This window comes from Musca autumnalis, unplaced genomic scaffold (assembly GCF_047663935.1).
Source record: "Musca autumnalis isolate F117 unplaced genomic scaffold, ASM4766393v1 scaffold_2, whole genome shotgun sequence".
Lineage (NCBI taxonomy): Eukaryota > Metazoa > Arthropoda > Insecta > Diptera > Muscidae > Musca > Musca autumnalis.
This window is the reverse complement of record NW_027411755.1, coordinates 108,794,019-108,816,284: the sequence shown is the minus strand read 5'-3', so window position 1 is coordinate 108,816,284 and position 22,266 is coordinate 108,794,019. Positions and strand designations below refer to the sequence as shown.

Sequence of the window (22,266 nt, the reverse complement as noted above, 5' to 3'; positions counted from 1 at the left end):
ATATTCTCCTTTCCAATTTTGGCATTAAAATCGCCTAGAACAATTTTAATGTCATGGGCAGGACAACGGTCATATGTTTCTTCTAAGCTCTCGTAGAATATATCTTTGGTCTGTTCGTCCTTGTCTTCGGTTGGGGCATGAGCGCAGATAAAGCTGATGTTGAAGAATTTTGCTTTAAATCGAATTGTAGCAAGTCTTTCATTCACTGGGGTGAAGCTGGAGACCAGATGTTTTAACCTCCGACCAACTACAAAACCGCAACCAAACTCATGCTTTGTGTCATGGCAGCTATAATACAGTGCGTCACCTTTAGGTGTTGTTGTGACATCTTTCCCAGTCCATCGTATTTCCTGTATGGCAGTAATATCGGCTTTGTACTTTCCAAGTACATCTGCCAATGCGAAGACTGCACCTTCTCTATAAAGAGTGCGAACATTCCAGGTGCAGATTCGCAGATCATGGTCCTTAAAACGTTTGCGGGGTTCGTCAACTTTAGAGGGGTTTGTTTTTCTTTTCTTTCGTTTTTTCATAGTAGGCTGTTTTTTTCTAGGGGAGGGTTACTAACCCGACGCCCAAACCCAAGTTTTTAACGTTCTTATGGGTGAACGCGCGGCACATGTTAGCTCACTACCTTTAACGGGTGTTAAAGGCAGTTCCCCAGGTGACACCACGGGGAGGTCAGTGTCCACTTGAGATGAAAGAGGGACCAAGATAAATCCTGGGCTTTGCCATGTTAAAACCGGTCAGGACCGTTCCTTGGTATCTTCCATCCCCTATATAATTATAATGCAAATAATTCGTTTATTAAACAATAGAAGCTGGAGCTTTTTACGTATTATTGATTATTTTCAATACGACATCCAATTTCTATAATTGGAACGACATAATTCTGCATAATAACATAGTTACAATTGGTTGAAATTTCAAAAATATGCATAAATCCGATGTCTACTTATAAGAAAAATATCTTGTAAGTGATTTTTCCGTTAAAAGTACAATAATGACGCGACAATGTATATTATAGAATATATTTATTCTGAACACACGAACTAACTTTTAAATATTGCTGTAAAATTTGTATGTTTTACAGACATGAAGTACCAGTAACAAGTGAACCCATTACCATAGTCCACATGGATGAAGATATTGTCGTTGTGAATAAGCCTGCATCCATACCTGTAAGTACATTAATAATATTCGGTATTATAATATTAACAATATTTAATAACACTGTGTGTAATTTTTTGTGTCATGGAAAATTAACCACATTCTGACACCGCAGCGTAATGGAAGACGAAAAATAAGAAGACACGCGTCGGCGTTTTTCCCTGTTACTTCGAATTTCGCTGTTATAAACCCCCAACAACCTGAGGCCTTGATGCCAAAAAGGACCATTTTGTCAAGCTCATATCTTCAAAACCGCTAAGAATTTCGTTTTACTCGTGGAGGCAAAGTTGTAGCTCTCATCTTAAAGAATAATAATTGTGAAGACATAAAATCCATTGAACCTTATCTTCAAGGTCAAAATCGTTAAGGTCAAGTTTCCGTTATAATTTTTCTCAGATTTTGGCCTACAGATATCAAACCGATCAAACCTGAATCAAACAACCAACTACAAAAATCTACCTTAGATCTCAATAAACAACTTTCTAGAACATACGAACCCTGTAGAAATGGTTCTTAAAGGTCAAAATAGCAAAACAAATGCAATTTTTATTTTCTTTTTTGGGTTTCTGCTCGATAGAAATTAAACCATTCAAAATTCAAGAAAACATTCAACCACAATAATGTAGCGAATATATCAGTATACAACTTTGTGGAACATCAGAGCCCACTACGAACTGTTCTTAAAGTTCAAAATAGCAAAAAAAAAAAAAAACTTTAGAAAATGTTCGATTTTTATACTTTTTTCTCCGATTCTGATCAAAGATACCGAACCGTTCAAAAAAAGTAGAAAAATTGAATATTTTCTAAAGTTTTTTGCTATTTTGACCTTTAAGAACAGTTCAAAGAAAGCTCTGATGTTCCACAAAGCTGTATACTGATATATTCGCTACATTATTGTGATTGAATGTTTTCTTGAATTTTGAATGGTTTAATTTCTATGGAGCAGAAACCGAAAAAATAAACTAAAAATTGCATTTGTTTTGCTATTTTGACCTTTAAGAAGCATTTCTACAGGATTCGTACGTTCTAGAAAATTGTTTATTGAGATCTATGGTACATTTTTGTAGTTGGTTGTTTGATTCAATTTTGATCGGTTTGATATCTGTAGGCCAAAATCTGAGAAAAAATTATAACGGAAACTTGACCTTAACGATTTTGGCCTTGAAGATAAGGTTGAATGGATTTTATGTCTTCACAATTATTATTCCTTAAGATGAGAGCTACAACTTTGCCTTCACGAGTAAACCAAAATTCTTAGCGGTTTAGAAGATATGAGCCTGACAAAATGGTCCTTTTTGACATCAAGGCCTCAGGTCTTTGGGGGCCCATAACCGTGAAATTCGAAGTAACAGGGAAAAACGGCGAGACACGTGTCTTCTTATTTTTCGTCTTCTATCACGCTGCGGTGTCAGAATGTGGTTCATTTTTTTCGTGTCGCACAGTGTAAACAAACAAATATTTTTTATTATTTGTGTAGGTACATCCATGCGGAAGGTATCGTCACAACACGGTTGTCTTTATTTTGGCCAAAGAATATAATCTGAAAAATCTACGAACAATACACCGCCTAGATCGTTTAACATCGGGCCTCCTTTTATTTGGTAGAAGTCCGAAAAAGGCTCGCCAATTGGAGCATCAAATACGTAATAGACAAGTACAAAAGGAATATGTCTGCCGAGTAGAAGGGAACTTCCCAGAGTGAGTATTATACCCTAGACAGACGGCAGAGTTAATTTGCATTAAAAACGTCCTAATTTGAATTAATTTTTCACCATGACAGACGATAGTATCTGCATTTATGAAACAGCTGTTTGTGTTGTTTGTTTGTACCCAGCAGACCATTTCATAAAGCTTTACAAAAGTTCGCCAAAATATGCGAAACAAATACACTTTCTACCTTTGATCTTTTCACCACGATGAAGCAAAAATAAATTTAATTTATTCGCGATATCTTTGAGTCTTTTTAATATTATAAAAATATTGCAAAACTTTAAAAAACATTTGAGGAAGATATAATTTTCGATAGAATTGGTATGGTGACATTTTTTGTGAAAATAAAAATTTGAAAAAGAGATTTGTTAGAAGGCGTGAAAAACGATTAGCTGCTATTCTACTCCCGAAAGACCACTACTTATTTTGAAGAAACGCGAAAATTTCTGATTTGCTTTCCCTTTTTATTTTCTTAAACATGGAAATTTGACAAAAGACAAATGATTTTCAACAGCATTGCCATATTGAAATTGCTAAATTCAGTTTAAATTTCCTTTGATTTTGTGCATTAAGAATGGGGATAATGTTCAAATTAATTTGAATTAAGGCTGTTAATGCAAATTAAGACTACCGTCTGTCTAGGCTATTACTAATTTCAGTGTTCATATGTGAGTACTAGTTGGCACATTTCGGATACAAAATCTAAATTTTGTAATCATCAATCAAAAATCATCTTCTTCTACTTTTTTAGTGTCTGTTTTGGTATGAATTATGCGATAATATAGCAAATCTACAATGCCCATTGGGGTAAGAATATATGGGAGAGTTTAAAAATCTTTTATTATTTTAAAATTAAATAAAAAAGGTCAAATGAAACCAAAAAACTAACGAGTTTAAAAATGTTTTGCAATGCTTGAAGCTAAGTTTTAAGGTTTTATAAATCTCGAACTGTTAAACAATTCTATATAATTTGAATGCATGTCTATAAAATGAAGTGTTGTAGGAAAAATCACACATTATCGACCATAAAATATTATTTAATTTAATATTTATTTATTCTTTCCAATTCCAAGTCCGAAGACCTCATTTAAGAAATTGACAAAACAACAGTATATATAACTTAACAGAAAAAAAAACTACTGAAAATGTCTCTGGTTTCATGTTTTGATATAGCTCCCATATAACCGTACCTCCCGATTTAAGGTGTTTTTCATTAGCCACATTTTACAATCTGATTGGCGTAATTTTGGTACAGTGAGTTCCCAATGTATACAAAATACTCTTGCATATAACGGGTTTTATGGGTTTTAGTCTCATTTTAACTAAATCGGTGGATATTGCCACCTTGAAGAACAGAAAAATCTGTAAAAATATATTAAACACTTTTCTCTTGGACTCTTTTTTTTCTTAAATGCATAGCGATACGCCAGTAATATGGGTGTTTTTCATAAAATAGAATGTGGAGGCACATCCGCGGTTCTTGACGAATGTGTTTGACATATGTGTATATTGACGTATTTTCAAGGAGGTTACTGAAATCCTATGCACACAAAATTCGTATGCATATTATTAAGTTTTTTTGCATTGTGCGAGTATGATGCAACTGACGGCACACTGTGGCCGCTGAGTGAAACATCAAAATATACATAGACACTGAAAGAGATTGATTCGCTTTATGCCTATATACACCAACTGATTTTAACTAATCCGCGAAAAACAGGATTTTTAATTTTCATATTTTTTGATTGATCGTAATTTTAATATTACTCTTTATTTCTTATCCTTATAAGTTATCATAGCAACCCGCTAGCAATGAAAATTCCCTTTGTCACAATTTAAGTAGTCCAGAACTAGTTCTAAGCGGTACTAGTAAACCAAGTAAACGACGAGTTGTATATCCATTTGCTTTTTCTCAATAACTTACATATAAATGTAGCATTCAATAACAGAAGCTAGTGTTGATGGATTGAATATATTCGTACCTATTATTAACATTTTTCTGGTATAAAAAAGGAATACGAAGGAAATATACAAATTGCTCTCTTCTCCTTTCTAAACATGGAGAGAGGGAGTTGTTTAAGCAACTAGTGTAAACCCTGCTTTTCATGAAAAAATACAAACTAATTTTAGAAATGTGCTCGATGTGTGATAAATAGTTTTTCCTATATAACCCAACTCAAATAAGTAATTTTATAATGAGTTACAACAAGGTTTTGACATCATATCCTATTTCATGCACATAACATGCATTTGCAAAGGTATTTTCTGAATTTTAAAGTTCTATCCCAAAGGGTTGCCAAAAAACTGACTCAAGCCTCCAAATTTTGAGTTTATTTTTATTATGACGTTCTTATTCAACTTCAATTTCGTTTTCAGGGGTGTAATCGAATGCAATGAGCCCATTGAAGTCGTCAGTTATAAAATCGGGGTCTGCAAAGTGTCACCTAAAGGAAAGGAATGTAAAACAACATTTCAAAAATTATCATATGACGGGAAAACGAGTGTAGTATTATGTAAACCTTTAACTGGAAGAATGCATCAGATTCGGGTCCATTTACAGTACCTTGGTAAGTAAAAATTCAATATGTAGATATGTATGTCCATATGAATGTATTTTATTAAAGTGTGCCCAAATAATTAACGCCTTTTCATGTTCAGTGCTTTTATCACTGATTTATAAACTAATTAAAGAGTTTTATTTTTTTTTTTATTAATTTCTCTTAGAAGTATTGTTAGCTTTAACGTATGCTATTTTACACGATAAAGACAATATATATCAACATCTAAGACTGTTTAGTTTAAACATATAGTGCAAACAATTCATTTCTTCTTTCTCACAGGATACCCCGTTGCCAACGATCCATTGTACAATCATGAAGTTTTTGGACCACTTAAGGGCCGTGGAGGTGATATTGGAGGCAAAACCGACGAAGAATTGGTTCGTGATTTAATAAATATTCATAATGCCGAAAACTGGCTGGGAATTGATGGCGACTCGGACATGTCCTTCTTCAAGCCACATAAAACTGACTGCGAAACAGATTCTTTGCCCATTAGTATGTATAGGTATACTATTAATGTATTTAATAACTAATGAATAAAAAAATTTGTTAGCCAACCACTCATTATGTGAAGAGGACAATGCTGTCTCGCGTGAAACATCGCCTGTATTTCCAAATAGTCCGAGTACAGTGGACATGAGTCCAGAGAATGCACAAAATTGTTGTATAACAGTGGACAATTCCTCCAATAAACTTGAAGAAATTACGCAATCTGATGACAGAACTGAAACTGAAGCAATTTTATCAAATACTCATGTTAAGGTAAGATCTTTTAAATCTCACATTTTAATTTAAACACTTTAATTGTACTCCACTTTTATAATGTACGTATTAGAATATATTTATCCTTTTAAATAGTTTTCATCGAGCTGGAGATTGATTCGTTGAAACTATAATATTGTCCACAGTTAGTAAACGATAAGCCATAGGAGTGTGTACAGCACCATGTTCTTTTATATTTATAGAGAAGAGCAATAATTAATTGATTATAATGTGATTAAACCCTTAGATTAGGTTAGTTTTAAGGATGCGCAGCCATCTAGTAGTATAGGTGACTGCTTCACTCGGAGACCGTTGGTCCATTGTGTTCATCCGCTGTAGTTTGTAGTTGAAGATTTAAAGATGTGAGGATGTTGATGCGGTATAGTGAGATGAGGATGATAGGGTAGAGATGATGGTGAAGTACAGGAGATGATGAGTTGATGGTGCAGTGCAGATAGGATGAAGATGTAAATATGAGAGGTTTGATGCCGAGGTATATATGATATTGTGCTGGAAAATAGAAGAAGTCTGATTAGTATTTAATTGTTAAGGACCTTTGGCAAACCAAGACAGATGTCTGGCAAAGTTGAATAGAACAATGGGATCTATGTTAGACAGAAAGGTCAGAGTGTCTATCTCATATCTACCCATTGTTCGGTATCTCCTTGTTTGCAACAAGGGGCACCTACAAAGCAGATGTTCGACAGTCTCTATCTCCCCCGCATCTTCACATAGTCTGCAGTAGTCAATGCCGCTGTCATCACATTTTGAAGTTAGAGATCTCACTCTGCAGTGGCCTTTTATAAGTCCCACCACGATTTTCACCTCTAACTTATCAAGTGAGGGGAGGGACGTCATTCTTCGACGAGAGTCCCTACAACCAGGTTCCGAGCTAGTTCATCTGCTACCTCGTTTCCCATAATGTTGCTGTGACCCGAAACCCAACATAGCTTTACGATATCGTGTATATCCTGCAGAGCTTTCCTGCAATCAAGAATAACTCTTGAATTTATGATCCATGACTTAAGAGCCTTGAGGGCCGCCTGACTATCGACATATATACTCACCGGTCCAGTAAGACTGCCTCAAGCCCTTTCCCCAATTCAGCTGCTTTCCTGAGCGCAAGAATCTTCCCCTAAAATTATCGTTGAGCTTGTATGAGTTTTTAATTAGTGGATTCTCGCAGTAGACTTCCATCTTGGACCCGTCCGTGTATATTGCCAGACCGTCCAGAGAAGATATGCACTCAGTCCCTGCTTGGGAAGATGAGTAAGACTGCCTTCAAGCCCTTTCCCCAATTCAGCTGCTTTCCTGAGCGCAAGAATCTTCCCCTAAAATTATCGTTGAGCTTGTATGAGTTTTTAATTAGTGGATTCTCGCAGTAGACTTCCATCTTGGACCCGTCCGTGTATATTGCCAGACCGTCCAGAGGAGATATGCACTCAGTCCCTGCTTGGGAAGATGACGGTTAAGGAGTCAGACTTGAAGTCGGCTATCAATTAGTTTTAAGACATTCGAGTGTCCAAAGTGTGAACCACGCCACCCTGACTCCCGGAGTCGAAAATCAGTTCTCGCCGCCAGAAACTGGATTAGGATATCCAAAGGTTGGAAATCCAGGATGACGTTTAAAGCAGCTTGAGGAGTGCTTTTAATCGATCCGGTAATCAGCAATGTCGCGGTTCTTTTGTTGTTGCTGTTGTAACTGTGTTTTATTATTATGTTTGTATGTTCGTTCTCCTGTTCTGGCTCTGCTTCTATCTCCAGTTCCAGGAAAGTGGCTACTTCGATGGGATGTAACCACAGATCCACTGGATTTAGATGAGCAGGTTTGGCGGGGCAGTTGAATCTTGCACGGTGCGATCAATTCCAGCCCAATAGGAATTTAGGCGACTGCAATATCCCGAGCATAATTGAGCCAAAACTACTCTGGATTGTCGTGGCAGCTGACGCTCTTCAGCTGCGATAGATGGGGGATGTACTCCGATGACTGTATTCACACTATAACCTGCCTTATATGCCTGTTGATCTAGAGGTTCTCTCCTATGTTGCTGGACCTCCGTCCCTAGAGCATGAATACCCTTCCTGATATGTCTGGGTGTATCGGTGGCCAGCAGATGGTGATTGGGATGGCTTTCACGGTAACACCCGAGCAAATAATGCATTATGTTGCCGTACTGGAAGAATCGTTGCCTCCTCATGTAAATGGTCCACTGTAGATTTGAGGAGGTACCCTATTGCTGTTCTCAGGGCGGCGTTCTGACAAATTTGAATCTTATCCCACTGCATGTCACATAAATTTGGGGACCAAACTGGCGCCGCATAGATTACCACCGACCGACCTACCGCTTTATACGAGGTTTCTTTATCTGCACCCCAAGTGCTGCCGGCTAGGGACTTGACAACCTTGTTCCTACATTTCAGTTTATCGCAGATAGCTGTGGCTTGCGAGGACGACGTGAAAGTGGTGTCGAATGTGACACCTAAAATTTTGGGGCAGTTTGTGGTCGGAATTCTGCTACCATCGACCCTGATATTCTACTCTATTTTATACTGCGCCGTCCATGTGGTGAACGGAGAGGTCGTCGATTTAGTGGCGGATATCAGCATATTCCTCGCGTGGAAAAAGGTGGTAAGATCGGTTAAATAGGAGTTCAGTCTCTCACAGATGTCATCAGGGTAGGTACGTTACGATCTCAATGCCGTCTGGAGGAGGCGAAATACAGGAAAGGTGGAGGTTAAACAGTTCGGGAGATATCACCCCTCCTTGGGGAACTCCCTGTTTCACTCTACGGGGCTTGGATTTCTTGTTCCTGAATTACACATACGACTGGCGACCACACATATAGTTGATAATCCAACGTTTCAGACTTGGCCGGAGGGTTGTCTGCTCGATGTCCTCGAATAGCGTGGAGTTCTTGACAGTATTAGAGGCTTTTGATAAGTCAAGCGCCACCATCACTGTTCTATCACACGGCCGCTCCTGGTTGAGTTCTCGACAAATATATCTGGAGATGGCGTGCAGCGCTGTTGTCGTGCTGTGCTGCTTACGGAATCCATGCTGATGGTCGGCAACTTGATAGCTATTTCTAATGTTGGGAAGGAAAGCGTAATCGGCCTGTACGATCCACCTTTGCTGGCATCCTTGCCTGGCTTCAGTAGCGGGACCACCTTGCCCATTTTCCAGACTTCGGGAACAATAAGGATGGCTAGCGACAGGTTGAGAACTTTAGTGAGATTATCCACTCCCGGCTCATCCAGCTGTTTCAACATTACCATGGAAATTCCGTCAGGGCCCAACGCTTTGGATGATTTAGCGTTCCTGATGGCATTCGCAACATCATCCATTTTAAACTGTGGTGGTTCATCCTCGGCAGGAAGAGATCTAATGCGACGTAACACTCTTCTCTTCGCCCTCTCACTCTCGGGGTGATCGACAAACTGTCGATTGAAGTAACTTGCACACCTCCTCGGGTCAGTCAACGTAACGTCGCCAAACGTGACTGAGGTCCTGCCATCCCTCCTTCCGGGGTTCGAAAGTGACTTAACCGTTGCCCACAATTTACTTATACCGGCTCCAATGTTGCAACTCTTCAGATAATTTAACCACTTGTTCCGCTTATGTTCGCCGACCAGCCTGTTAACTTCCAGTGTCAGCTCCCTGACTCTGGGGTCGTCGGGGTTGGTTCGACGAAACTCTTCACGCTCATTTGCTAATCCCGTCGCCTCTGCTGGGAAATTTGGTCTTACTTCGGGTATTCGACCAGCAGGTATATGGCGAGCGGCTGCAGCATTGATGATGTCTCGGAACGTCCTTTCCGCTACCCGAACATCAGAAGGATTGGGCAATTCTCTGAAGCGGTGATTAGTGAACTCTCTTAAAATCGGCCAATCAGCTTTTCCATGATTGATGAATGTGCGGCATTCAGAGGTGATGAAATCGGATGGTCTGCTGATGGAGACAATTATGGGGAGATGGTCTGATCCAAGGGAAATTACGGGTTGCCAGGTGACGTAATTTGTCAGACCAGATGACACGATGGTTATGTCTGGCGAACTGTGACACGCTCCTCTAATTCTGGTAGGGGCGTCCTCATTGACCGAGCAAAACGTAGTGCTACCAATCTGCTCAGCCAGCGATATACTCCCTTGCAAAGAGCAGACTGGCCAAGCCGCACATTGGTCTGGTCAAACACGCCCGAGATTAGGATGTCCCGAAGACGACCCTCTACTAGCAACCAATGACAGTCACTGTTACGCCCATTGGGGTCAGCCCTGTCTATGATCGCCAGGCGGATCTCACCCGGGACAATCCGTCGAGCATCGATGCCATCCTGCTTCGGATTTGACGAGCAAGGAGTCTGCAGAGCAATAGGCTTTGCGTTGTCATTACTCCCCTTCGTGGACGAGCAGGGATTCTGCAGAACGCTAGGTCCTGTATTGTCCTTACTCGCCTTCACAGACGAGCTTGGAGTCTGGAAAATACTTGTTTCCGCGTTGTCCTTACTCGCCTTCGTGGACGAGCAGGGAGTCTGTAGAGCACTAGGTTTTGCGTTGATTAAACCCTTACTCCCGAGAATGTAGTTTTTAGTGTTAAAATCTTATTAATGTAACATACTAAAATAAAACAAAAGGATATATAAAAAATACAAATCCCATTCACTAGCTCAATAAATTTTGATATGAAATCAAAGGCGGATAATTGATATATATATATATATATATATATATATATATATATATATATATATATATATATATGACGGTAACCTTCTGATATTAATGAACGTTTATATAGGATAAGTAATGGAATTTTCCAATATGTATTATGTTGTCTTAAAGTAAACAAAACATCTTCTTTGTTTCTGCTTAACTCCTTGAGGAGCATAGGGCCTCTAGAGGTTTCTGAAACACTGTCTGAACATGAAGTGCTCCCATCCAGACACGTGGAGCTTGCCGCAATTGCGGGAGGATTTGGCATATGCCTGTGACCTCCTGGCAATTACATTTCTTTCGGTTCTTTCTTTCATGTTTTGGTGACAAAATTCGTCAGGATTTCTTCTTTAATTTATTTATTTATTATTATAGTCAATGGAATTCAGTTCCTTACTGACTAAGATTACAATTCACAGTTTCTTAAAAATATTATAAATATTATGAAAATGGAAAAGCATAAAAAATACTTGCTTTAAAGTTGTCCTTTGACGTGCTAAACTCAATACATGGCTTCAATTCTTTTTGGAAATTTATATTTATTTGATTTAAATTCAAAAACGTCCTAGTCAAGTGCCCATTGCGAGCATAATTAGTACGATGGTAAGCAATATTAAAAAGATCTGTAAATCTTAAAGTTCTCGATGGCACACAAAATGGTACCAAAGCCAATAGATCCGGCGAATTAACATTATTATTTATTATGTCATAAATAAATAAAGCAGACTGAATTTGCCTCCGGCTCTGCAAACCCAATAACAAACATCTAGATTTGTATGATGGAGGATCTAAAGAAAATAATGGCTTAAGAGCAAAACGAGTAAAACGCCTTTGTATCCGCTAAATACGAGCAATATGGGTAATACAATAGGGATCCCATATTATAGACGCATATTCAACCTTTGACCTAACAAATGCCATATAAACAGCCTTAACAGTGTTAGGATCAGAAAATTCAACGTAAAGCAGCTTGTTGTTGTGCTCCACGTTGGTGCATCAATAAAGCAGCTTGTTGTTGTGCTCCACGTTGGTGCGTCAATAAAGCAGCTTGTGAGCGGAGCTGATATGGCTTCATACGAAAGAACAACACAAGATTTCTTTTGAATGAATACTTTTACTCTTTGTTTAGTGTTTATTTCCAGCTTATGAATCTATATCCATCAACTTGGGCAAGCGTGGTAGATTATAAACTTTCAATGTTGGCTAAACAAGTTAGAGTGACTTTATAGAAATTTAGGATCGTTTTGTTTTTAGTATTGGTTGTATGCAAAAGGTAGTAGGATCAAAGATGTAAATTAATAGTAATGTTTACAAAATATGTACATGGTTGTATTTTTAGCTGTTAAATTCTAATATTTAAATCAGGGTTGTATTCTTAATATGTAAATGCGAAAAGAAGACGTAGGTGTTTAGACTATGATAAATAAAATATGTACATAAGTGGAATTCAGTGAAAAGTAAACATATGAAATAAAGTAAAAATAAAATAGTTCATGGTATTTTAAAGTTGATCCGTTTCAAACGCAATTACGTTTAATAAAAGCTAAGGCTTTATACGCCGCTGGAATGATGTGGTTCATATGTGGAATTAAAGTCAGGGAATAATCAAATAAGACACCAAGATCACGAACATATGTTAATTTATTAAGCTCAATATGTCCAATTTTGAAAGTGGATAAAATAGGATTACGCAATCAGAAAAAAGATACTTGGGCACATTTTGAGAAATTTATAGTAAGTTTATTCTCACAACACCACTTCACAACATTGTCTAAGTCTTTCTGAATGTCTACCACATCATAAAAAGACTCAACTTTATGAAATATTTTTAAATCATCAGCATATCTATATATATATAAAAGAGCAGTGAGGTGAGGTATTCACTGACTGACTGACTGATTCATCACCGCCCAGACGAAACCGCTGAAGCTAGAAAGTTGAAATTTTGGGTGTAGGTTGCTGTTGGTGTGTAGGGGTGAGATAAGGCTGGGTTTTTGGAAATTCGACCCAGAAGTGTACGAAAAGTACTAAAAGGTACTAAATATGGTACCCTTTGTATTAGGCAAACGGTAAGAGCTAGAATTCTGAAATTTGGAACGAGTGTAACTGATGGAGATCTAGAAAGATGTACCAAAGGGTTTATGGAAATTCGAACTCTAAGTGTACGAAAAGTACTAAAACTTACAAAATTTAGTACCAATTGTATATTTTGAACGGATATAGCTAGAATCATGGAATTTGGTATGGAAATCAAGGTTGGGAAGTGGAGTTGATGTAATTAAATGGTTTTGGAAAATCGTACTAATGTGTACGAAAAGTACTAAATGATACTAAATTTAGTACAAATTATATTTGGGTGAACGGATAGAGCTGGAATTCTGAAATTTGGAATTAAGATTACTGTTGAAGTGTAGGAGTTAGACATGAGGGTGATTTTGGAAATTCGTACTTATGTGTACGAAAATTACTAAATGGTACTAAATTTAGTACAATTTGGATTTGGGTGAACGGATGGAGCTGGAATCCTGAAATTTGGAATTAAGATTACTTTTAAAGTGTAGGATTGAGAAATGAGGGTGGTTTTGGAAAATCGTACTTTTGTGTACGACAATTACTAAATGGTACTAAATTTAGTACAATTTGGATTTTGGGTGAACGGATAGAGCTGGAATGCTGAAATTTGGAATTAAGATTACTGTTGAAGTGTAGGATTGAGACATGAGGGTGATTTTGAAAATTCTTACTTATGTGTACGAAAAGTACTAAATTTAGTACAATTTGGATTTGTGTGAACGGATAGAGCTGGAATCCTAAAATTTGAAATTAGGGTCAATTGTGGAGAGTAACAAAGAAAGGTTTTTGGAAATTCGAACTATAAGTGCACGAATTGTACTAAATGGTACAAAATTTAGTACAATTTGGATTTGGGTGAACGGATAGAGCTGGAATACAAACATTTGGAATGAGGGTCACTGATGAAGAGTAACAATGAAAGGTTTTTGGAAATTCGAACTATAAGGGTACGAAAAGTACTAAATGGTACTAAATTTAGTACAATTTTGATTTGGGTGAACGGATTGAGCTGGAATACAGACATTTGGAATGAGGGTCACTGATGAAGAGTAACAATGAAAGGTTTTTGGAAATTCGAACTATAAGTGCACGAAAAGTTCTAAATGGTACTAAATTTAATACAATTTAAAAAATATTTGTACAAACTCCACGCCTTCTTGGGAGCCTTGAAAATATTTGTACAAACTCCACGCCTTCTTGGGAGCCTTAAAAATATTTATAAAAAATCAACGCCTACTTGGAGCCTTGAAAAAATATTTGTAAAAATCCACACCTTCTTGGGAGCCTTGAAAAATATTTGTAAAAAACCAGGACTTCTTGGGAGCCTTGAAAAAATACTTGCTAGCCGTGAAAAAAAATGTTAAAAAACCAAGACTTCCTCAGAGCCCTGAAAAAATGTTTGTAAAAAACAAACATTTGGAATGAGGGTCACTGATGACGAGTAACAATGAAAGGTTTTTGGAAATTCGAACTATAAGGGTACGAAAAGTACTAAATGGTACTAAATTTAGTACAATTTTGATTTGGGTGAACGGATTGAGCTGGAATACAGACATTTGGAATGAGTGTCACTGATGAAGAGTAACAATGAAAGGTTTTTGGAAATTCGAACTATAAGTGCACGAAAAGTTATAAATGGTACTAAATTTAGTACAATTTAAATTTGGGTGAACGGATTTAGCAGGAATCCTGAAATTTGTAATGAGGGTCACTGATATAGAGTAACAAAGAAAGGTTTTTAGAAATTCGAACTAAAAGTGCACGAAAAGTACTAAATGGTACTTAATTTAGTACAATTTGGATGTGGGTGAACGCATAGAGCTGGAATGCTGAAATTTGGAATGAGGATCACTAATGAAGAGTAAAAATGAAAGTTTTTGGAATTCGAACTATAAGTGTACGAAAAGTACTAAATGGTACTAAATTTAGTACAATTTGGGTTTGGGTAAACGAATAGAGCTGGAATCCTGAAATTTGGAATTAAGGAAAGGTTTTTGGAAATTCGAACTATAAGTGCACGAATAGTACTAAATGGTACAAAATTTAAATGTTAAAAAACCAAGACTTCCTCAGAGCCCTGAAAAAATGTTTGTAAAAAACAAACATTTGGAATGAGGGTCACTGATGAAGAGTAACAATGAAAGGTTTTTGGAAATTCGAACTATAAGTGCACGAAAAGTTCTAAATGGTACTAAATTTAGTACAATTTAAATTTGGATGAACGGATTTAGCTGGAATCCTGAAATTTGTAATGAGGGTCACTGATATAGAGTAACAAAGAAAAGTTTTTAGAAATTCGAACTAAAAGTGCACGAAAAGTACAAAATGGTACAAAATTTAGTACAATTTGGATTTGGGTGAACGGATAGAACTGGAATACAAACATTTGGAATGAGGGTCACTGATAAGAGTAACAATGAAAGGTTTTTGGAAATTCGAACTATAAGGGTACCAAAAGTACTAAATGGTACTAAATTTAGTACAATTTTGATTTGGGTGAACGGACTGAGCTGGAATACAGACATTGGAATGAGGGTCACAGATGAAGAGTAACAATGTAAGGTTTTTGGAAATTCGAACTATAAGGGTACGAAAAGTACTAAATGGTACTAAATTTAGTACAATTTTGATTTGGGTGAACGGATTGAGCTGGAATACAGACATTTGGAATGAGGGTCACTGATGAAGAGTAACAATGAAAGGTTTTTGGAAATTCGAACTATAAGGGTACGAAAAGTACTAAATGGTACTAAATTTAGTACAATTTTGATTTGGGTGAACGGATTGAGCTGGAATACAGACATTTGGAATGAGGGTCACTGATGAAGAGTAACAATGAAAGGTTTTTGGAAATTCGAACTATAAGTGCACGAAAAGTTCTAAATCGTACTAAATTTAATACAATTTAAAAAATATTTGTACAAACTCCACGCCTTCTTGGGAGCCTTGAAAATATTTGTACAAACTCCACGCCTTCTTGGGAGCCTTAAAAATATTTATAAAAAATCAACGCCTACTTGGAGCCTTGAAAAAATATTTGTAAAAATCCACACCTTCTTGGGAGCCTTGAAAAATATTTGTAAAAAACCAGGACTTCTTGGGAGCCTTGAAAAAATACTTGCTAGCCGTGAAAAAAAATGTTAAAAAACCAAGACTTCCTCAGAGCCCTGAAAAAATGTTTGTAAAAAACAAACATTTGGAATGAGGGTCACTGATGACGAGTAACAATGAAAGGTTTTTGGAAATTCGAACTATAAGGGTACGAAAAGTACTAAATGGTACTAAATTTAGTACAATTTTGATTTGGGTGAACGGATTGAGCTGGAATACAGACATTTGGAATGAGTGTCACTGATGAAGAGTAACAATGAAAGGTTTTTGGAAATTCGAACTATAAGTGCACGAAAAGTTCTAAATGGTACTAAATTTAGTACAATTTAAATTTGGGTGAACGGATTTAGCTGGAATCCTGAAATTTGTAATGAGGGTCACTGATATAGAGTAACAAAGAAAAGTTTTTAGAAATTCGAACTAAAAGTGCACGAAAAGTACAAAATGGTACAAAATTTAGTACAATTTGGATTTGGGTGAACGGATAGAACTGGAATACAAACATTTGGAATGAGGGTCACTGATGAAGAGTAACAATGAAAGGTTTTTGGAAATTCGAACTATAAGGGTACCAAAAGTACTAAATGGTACTAAATTTAGTACAATTTTGATTTGGGTGAACGGACTGAGCTGGAATACAGACATTTGGAATGAGGGTCACAGATGAAGAGTAACAATGTAAGGTTTTTGTAAAGGTTTTATAAGGGTACGAAAAGAACTAAATGGTACTAAATTTAGTACAATTTGGATTTGGGTGAACGGATAGAGTTGGAATCCTGAAATTTGAAATTAGTGTCAATGGTGGAGAGTAACAAAGAAAGGTTTTTGGAAATTCGAACTACAAGTGCACGAAAAGTTCTTAATGGTACTAAATTTAGTACAATTTGTATTTGGGTGAACGGATTGAGCTGGAATCCTGAAATTTGTAATGAGGGTCACTGATGGAGAGTAACAAAGAAAGGTTTTTAGAAATTCGAACTATAAATGCACGAAAAGTACTAAATGGTACTAAATTTAGTACAATTTGGATTTGGTTGAACGGATAGAGCTGGAATCCTGAAATTTGGAATGAGGATCACGGATGAAGAGTAAAAATGAAAGTTTTTGGAATTCGAACTATTAGTGTACGATAAGTAATAAATGGTACTAAATTTTGTACAATTTGGGTTTGGGTGAACGAATAGAGCTGGAATCCTGAAATTTGGAATTAAGGTCACTGATGGAGAGTAAAAAGAAAGGTTTTTGGAAATTCGAATTAAAAGTACTAAATAGTAATAAATATAGTACAATTTGGATATGGGTTAACGAATAGAGCTGGAATCCTGAAATTTGGAATTAAGATTACTTTTAAAGTGTAGGATTGAGAAATGAGGGTGGTTTTGGAAAATCGTACTTTTGTGTACGACAATTACTAAATGGTACTAAATTTAGTACAATTTGGATTTTGGGTGAACGGATAGAGCTGGAATGCTGAAATTTGGAATTAAGATTACTGTTGAAGTGTAGGATTGAGACATGAGGGTGATTTTGGAAATTCTTACTTATGTGTACGAAAAGTACTAAATTTAGTACAATTTGGATTTGTGTGAACGGATAGAGCTGGAATCCTAAAATTTGAAATTAGGGTCAATTGTGGAGAGTAACAAAGAAAGGTTTTTGGAAATTCGAACTATAAGTGCACGAATTGTACTAAATGGTACAAAATTTAGTACAATTTGGATTTGGGTGAACGGATAGAGCTGGAATACAAACATTTGGAATGAGGGTCACTGATGAAGAGTAACAATGAAAGGTTTTTGGAAATTCGAACTATAAGGGTACGAAAAGTACTAAATGGTACTAAATTTAGTACAATTTTGATTTGGGTGAACGGATTGAGCTGGAATACAGACATTTGGAATGAGGGTCACTGATGAAGAGTAACAATGAAAGGTTTTTGGAAATTCGAACTATAAGTGCACGAAAAGTTCTAAATGGTACTAAATTTAATACAATTTAAAAAATATTTGTACAAACTCCACGCCTTCTTGGGAGCCTTGAAAATATTTGTACAAACTCCACGCCTTCTTGGGAGCCTTAAAAATATTTATAAAAAATCAACGCCTACTTGGAGCCTTGAAAAAATATTTGTAAAAATCCACACCTTCTTGGGAGCCTTGAAAAATATTTGTAAAAAACCAGGACTTCTTGGGAGCCTTGAAAAAATACTTGCTAGCCGTGAAAAAAAATGTTAAAAAACCAAGACTTCCTCAGAGCCCTGAAAAAATGTTTGTAAAAAACAAACATTTGGAATGAGGGTCACTGATGACGAGTAACAATGAAAGGTTTTTGGAAATTCGAACTATAAGGGTACGAAAAGTACTAAATGGTACTAAATTTAGTACAATTTTGATTTGGGTGAACGGATTGAGCTGGAATACAGACATTTGGAATGAGTGTCACCGATGAAGAGTAACAATGAAAGGTTTTTGGAAATTCGAACTATAAGTGCACGAAAAGTTATAAATGGTACTAAATTTAGTACAATTTAAATTTGGGTGAACGGATTTAGCAGGAATCCTGAAATTTGTAATGAGGGTCACTGATATAGAGTAACAAAGAAAGGTTTTTAGAAATTCGAACTAAAAGTGCACGAAAAGTACTAAATGGTACTTAATTTAGTACAATTTGGATGTGGGTGAACGGATAGAGCTGGAATGCTGAAATTTGGAATGAGGATCACTAATGAAGAGTAAAAATGAAAGTTTTTGGAATTCGAACTATAAGTGTACGAAAAGTACTAAATGGTACTAAATTTAGTACAATTTGGGTTTGGGTAAACGAATAGAGCTGGAATCCTGAAATTTGGAATTAAGGAAAGGTTTTTGGAAATTCGAACTATAAGTGCACGAATAGTACTAAATGGTACAAAATTTAAATGTTAAAAAACCAAGACTTCCTCAGAGCCCTGAAAAAATGTTTGTAAAAAACAAACATTTGGAATGAGGGTCACTGATGAAGAGTAACAATGAAAGGTTTTTGGAAATTCGAACTATAAGTGCACGAAAAGTTCTAAATGGTACTAAATTTAGTACAATTTAAATTTGGATGAACGGATTTAGCTGGAATCCTGAAATTTGTAATGAGGGTCACTGATATAGAGTAACAAAGAAAAGTTTTTAGAAATTCGAACTAAAAGTGCACGAAAAGTACAAAATGGTACAAAATTTAGTACAATTTGGATTTGGGTGAACGGATAGAACTGGAATACAAACATTTGGAATGAGGGTCACTGATAAGAGTAACAATGAAAGGTTTTTGGAAATTCGAACTATAAGGGTACCAAAAGTACTAAATGGTACTAAATTTAGTACAATTTTGATTTGGGTGAACGGACTGAGCTGGAATACAGACATTTGGAATGAGGGTCACAGATGAAGAGTAACAATGTAAGGTTTTTGTAAAGGTTTTATAAGGGTACGAAAAGAACTAAATGGTACTAAATTTAGTACAATTTGGATTTGGGTGAACGGATAGAGTTGGAATCCTGAAATTTGAAATTAGTGTCACTGGTGGAGAGTAACAAAGAAAGGTTTTTGGAAATTCGAACTACAAGTGCACGAAAAGTTCTTAATGGTACTAAATTTAGTACAATTTGGATTTGGGTGAACGGATTGAGCTGGAATCCTGAAATTTGTAATGAGGGTCACTGATGGAGAGTAACAAAGAAAGGTTTTTAGAAATTCGAACTATAAATGCACGAAAAGTACTAAATGGTACTAAATTTAGTACAATTTGGATTTGGTTGAACGGATAGAGCTGGAATCCTGAAATTTGGAATGAGGATCACGGATGAAGAGTAAAAATGAAAGTTTTTGGAATTCGAACTATAAGTGTACGATAAGTAATAAATGGTACTAAATTTAGTACAATTTGGGTTTGGGTGAACGAATAGAGCTGGAATCCTGAAATTTGGAATTAAGGTCACTGATGGAGAGTAAAAAGAAAGGTTTTTGGAAATTCGAATTAAAAGTATAGGAAAAGTACTAAATAGTAATAAATATAGTACAATTTGGATATGGGTTAACGAATAGGGCCGGAATCCTGAAATTTGGAATGGGGGTCACTGATGAAGAGTAAGAAAGAAGTACCAAAGGTCGAAAAGTCCTAAATGGTAGTGAGTTTAGTATGATTTGGATTTGGATTTGAAGAGCTGGAATCCTGAAATTTGGAATTAAGATTGTTGTTGGAATATAGAATTGAGATATGGAGGTAGCTTTAGAAAATCGTACTAATGTGCACGAAGCACAATTTGTATTTGCGTAAACAGATTACTGTTGGAGTGCAGGATTGAGGTAGTTTTGGAAATTCGTACTTATAGAAAAGTGCTAAATGGAACTACATTGGCTATAAATTGGGTTTAGGTGAACGGATAGAGCTGAGATATGAAAGTACATTTTGGAAATTCGTGTACGAAAAGTGCTAAATGGTACAAAATTTGGTACCTTTTGGTATTTGCTATATGGTATAGAATTTTTCACAATTTGTGATTTTGTAAAGGGTAGAACTGGAATTTTGAAATTCGGTATTAGATTAGCAATTGGTGTTTAGAGTGGAGGTAGGGAGGAGGTTTTGAAAATTCGTACTTATTTATACAAAAAGTACTAAATAGTACTATAATGGGTTTCAGAGGAACGGATAAAGTTGGAAAAGTGAATTGGGGTTAGGATATAAGTTGAATATAAGGAAGTAATTTTTGAAACGTTTACCTATGTGTACGAAAAGTTGGGTAACATGTTGGTACCAAAACCATTTTGGCATTGTGTAAACAGTGAAGGTAATAAATTTGGTGTTGGGTGTAGGAACAAAGCTGGGATTATATAATTTGGAAATATGCTATTTGTACAAAAAATTCGAAATGGAAAAATATTTGTTATGAAGATCACTCTAAAATTAGAGACAAAGTTCTGAGTTTGAAAAATTGTACTGAATATTGTTCCATTGATTTGATATTAACGCCAAGGCGTTTCTAAATAGTGGACTGAAATTAAGTAGTCAAACGTGAAGTATCTTTTCAAAAATGTTTTTGTTCTGACCGCTTTGGTATGTTAACTTGAAAACGTGATCCAATGCGACAATTTTGTTAAATAGAAGTTATTTACCCCCTGATAATAAAAAAACCTAAATTGAAATGCCTCCAAAAAAATTTCCGTTATATACGGTGGACATACCCGTGCACATTAAGTAAAATTTTTTGTAAAAAAGTTTTTCTAACCTTTCATGCCACAAATTCCGAATTTCAGTTGGAAAATGTGCCGAAGATCTTCAAAATACTCTAAATCTTCAAAATATCTCTTCTAATAAACGTGGATTGAATTGGAGCTTTTTTTTAAATTAAACTTCTATATCCTGAGTATTCAATGTCCAAATTTAAAGATAATTGGACAATATAGATTTGTTCTTCTTTTAAAATACACTAAGTCGAGAGGTACCGTTATATGGGGATATACGAAAACGTGGATATTTATGACCATTTGGAATGCCGGACCTATTCGGGCTCTGGGCGAAACCGCTAAAGCTAGAACCTTGCATTGTAAATGTGCGGGATTGTTGTTGTGAAGGGGTGAAATAAAGTTTAGTGTTTGGAAATTCGTACTGGAAGGGAATGCTGTGTTAGTGAAGGATTAAAACCAGGAGTCCAATCTAAAATTTGCAATATGGTACGTAGTTTTGGAAATTCGATATAAAAAATATGGTAGTTGTGTAGGGATGCGATACGGCAATTTTTTTTTTTTTTTTTTTTTTTTTGTTTTGTAAAATCTGACTACAATCGAAAAAATATTGGTAATAAAATAGGTCTTAGTACAACAGAATCTCCAGTATTCACCATTCCCGTATTAAATATTGTTTATATATTTTTTTCCTTTCCGCATACGAAGTAGCGGGCATTTGCTAGTAGAAGATATTTGCATTTGGAAAAACAGGATGATATATCATTTATGAATAAATTGAATAATAGTGGTCCCAGTATGCTGCCCCGAGGAACACCAGATGTTTGTATATACGGTTATGTAGGTAAGAACCAATCGAACTAAGGAAATTAGAGTGGAAACCCAATTTCAACAATTTGGCTAATAAAATGGATACTTTGTCAAAAGCTTTTTTCAAATCTGTATAAATGGCTTCAACCTGA

At 36.1% G+C, this 22,266-nt stretch overlaps 1 protein-coding gene across 12 annotated transcripts in view; it reads left to right on the top strand.

Annotated features, from left to right (window-relative positions):
* The window catches only part of LOC141394445 (pseudouridylate synthase RPUSD2-like), a 196,246-nt gene that overhangs the window by 161,614 nt on the left and 12,366 nt on the right, over positions 1–22,266 (top strand). For all 12 annotated transcript variants that reach the window (XM_073968785.1, XM_073968777.1, XM_073968782.1 and 9 more), the window contains 5 exons: positions 1,091–1,178; positions 2,645–2,865; positions 5,254–5,444; positions 5,718–5,933; positions 5,992–6,200. In XM_073968785.1, the coding sequence (XP_073824886.1) occupies positions 1,091–1,178; positions 2,645–2,865; positions 5,254–5,444; positions 5,718–5,933; positions 5,992–6,200 (925 nt within the window). The remainder of the gene's footprint in view (positions 1–1,090; positions 1,179–2,644; positions 2,866–5,253; positions 5,445–5,717; positions 5,934–5,991; positions 6,201–22,266) is intronic.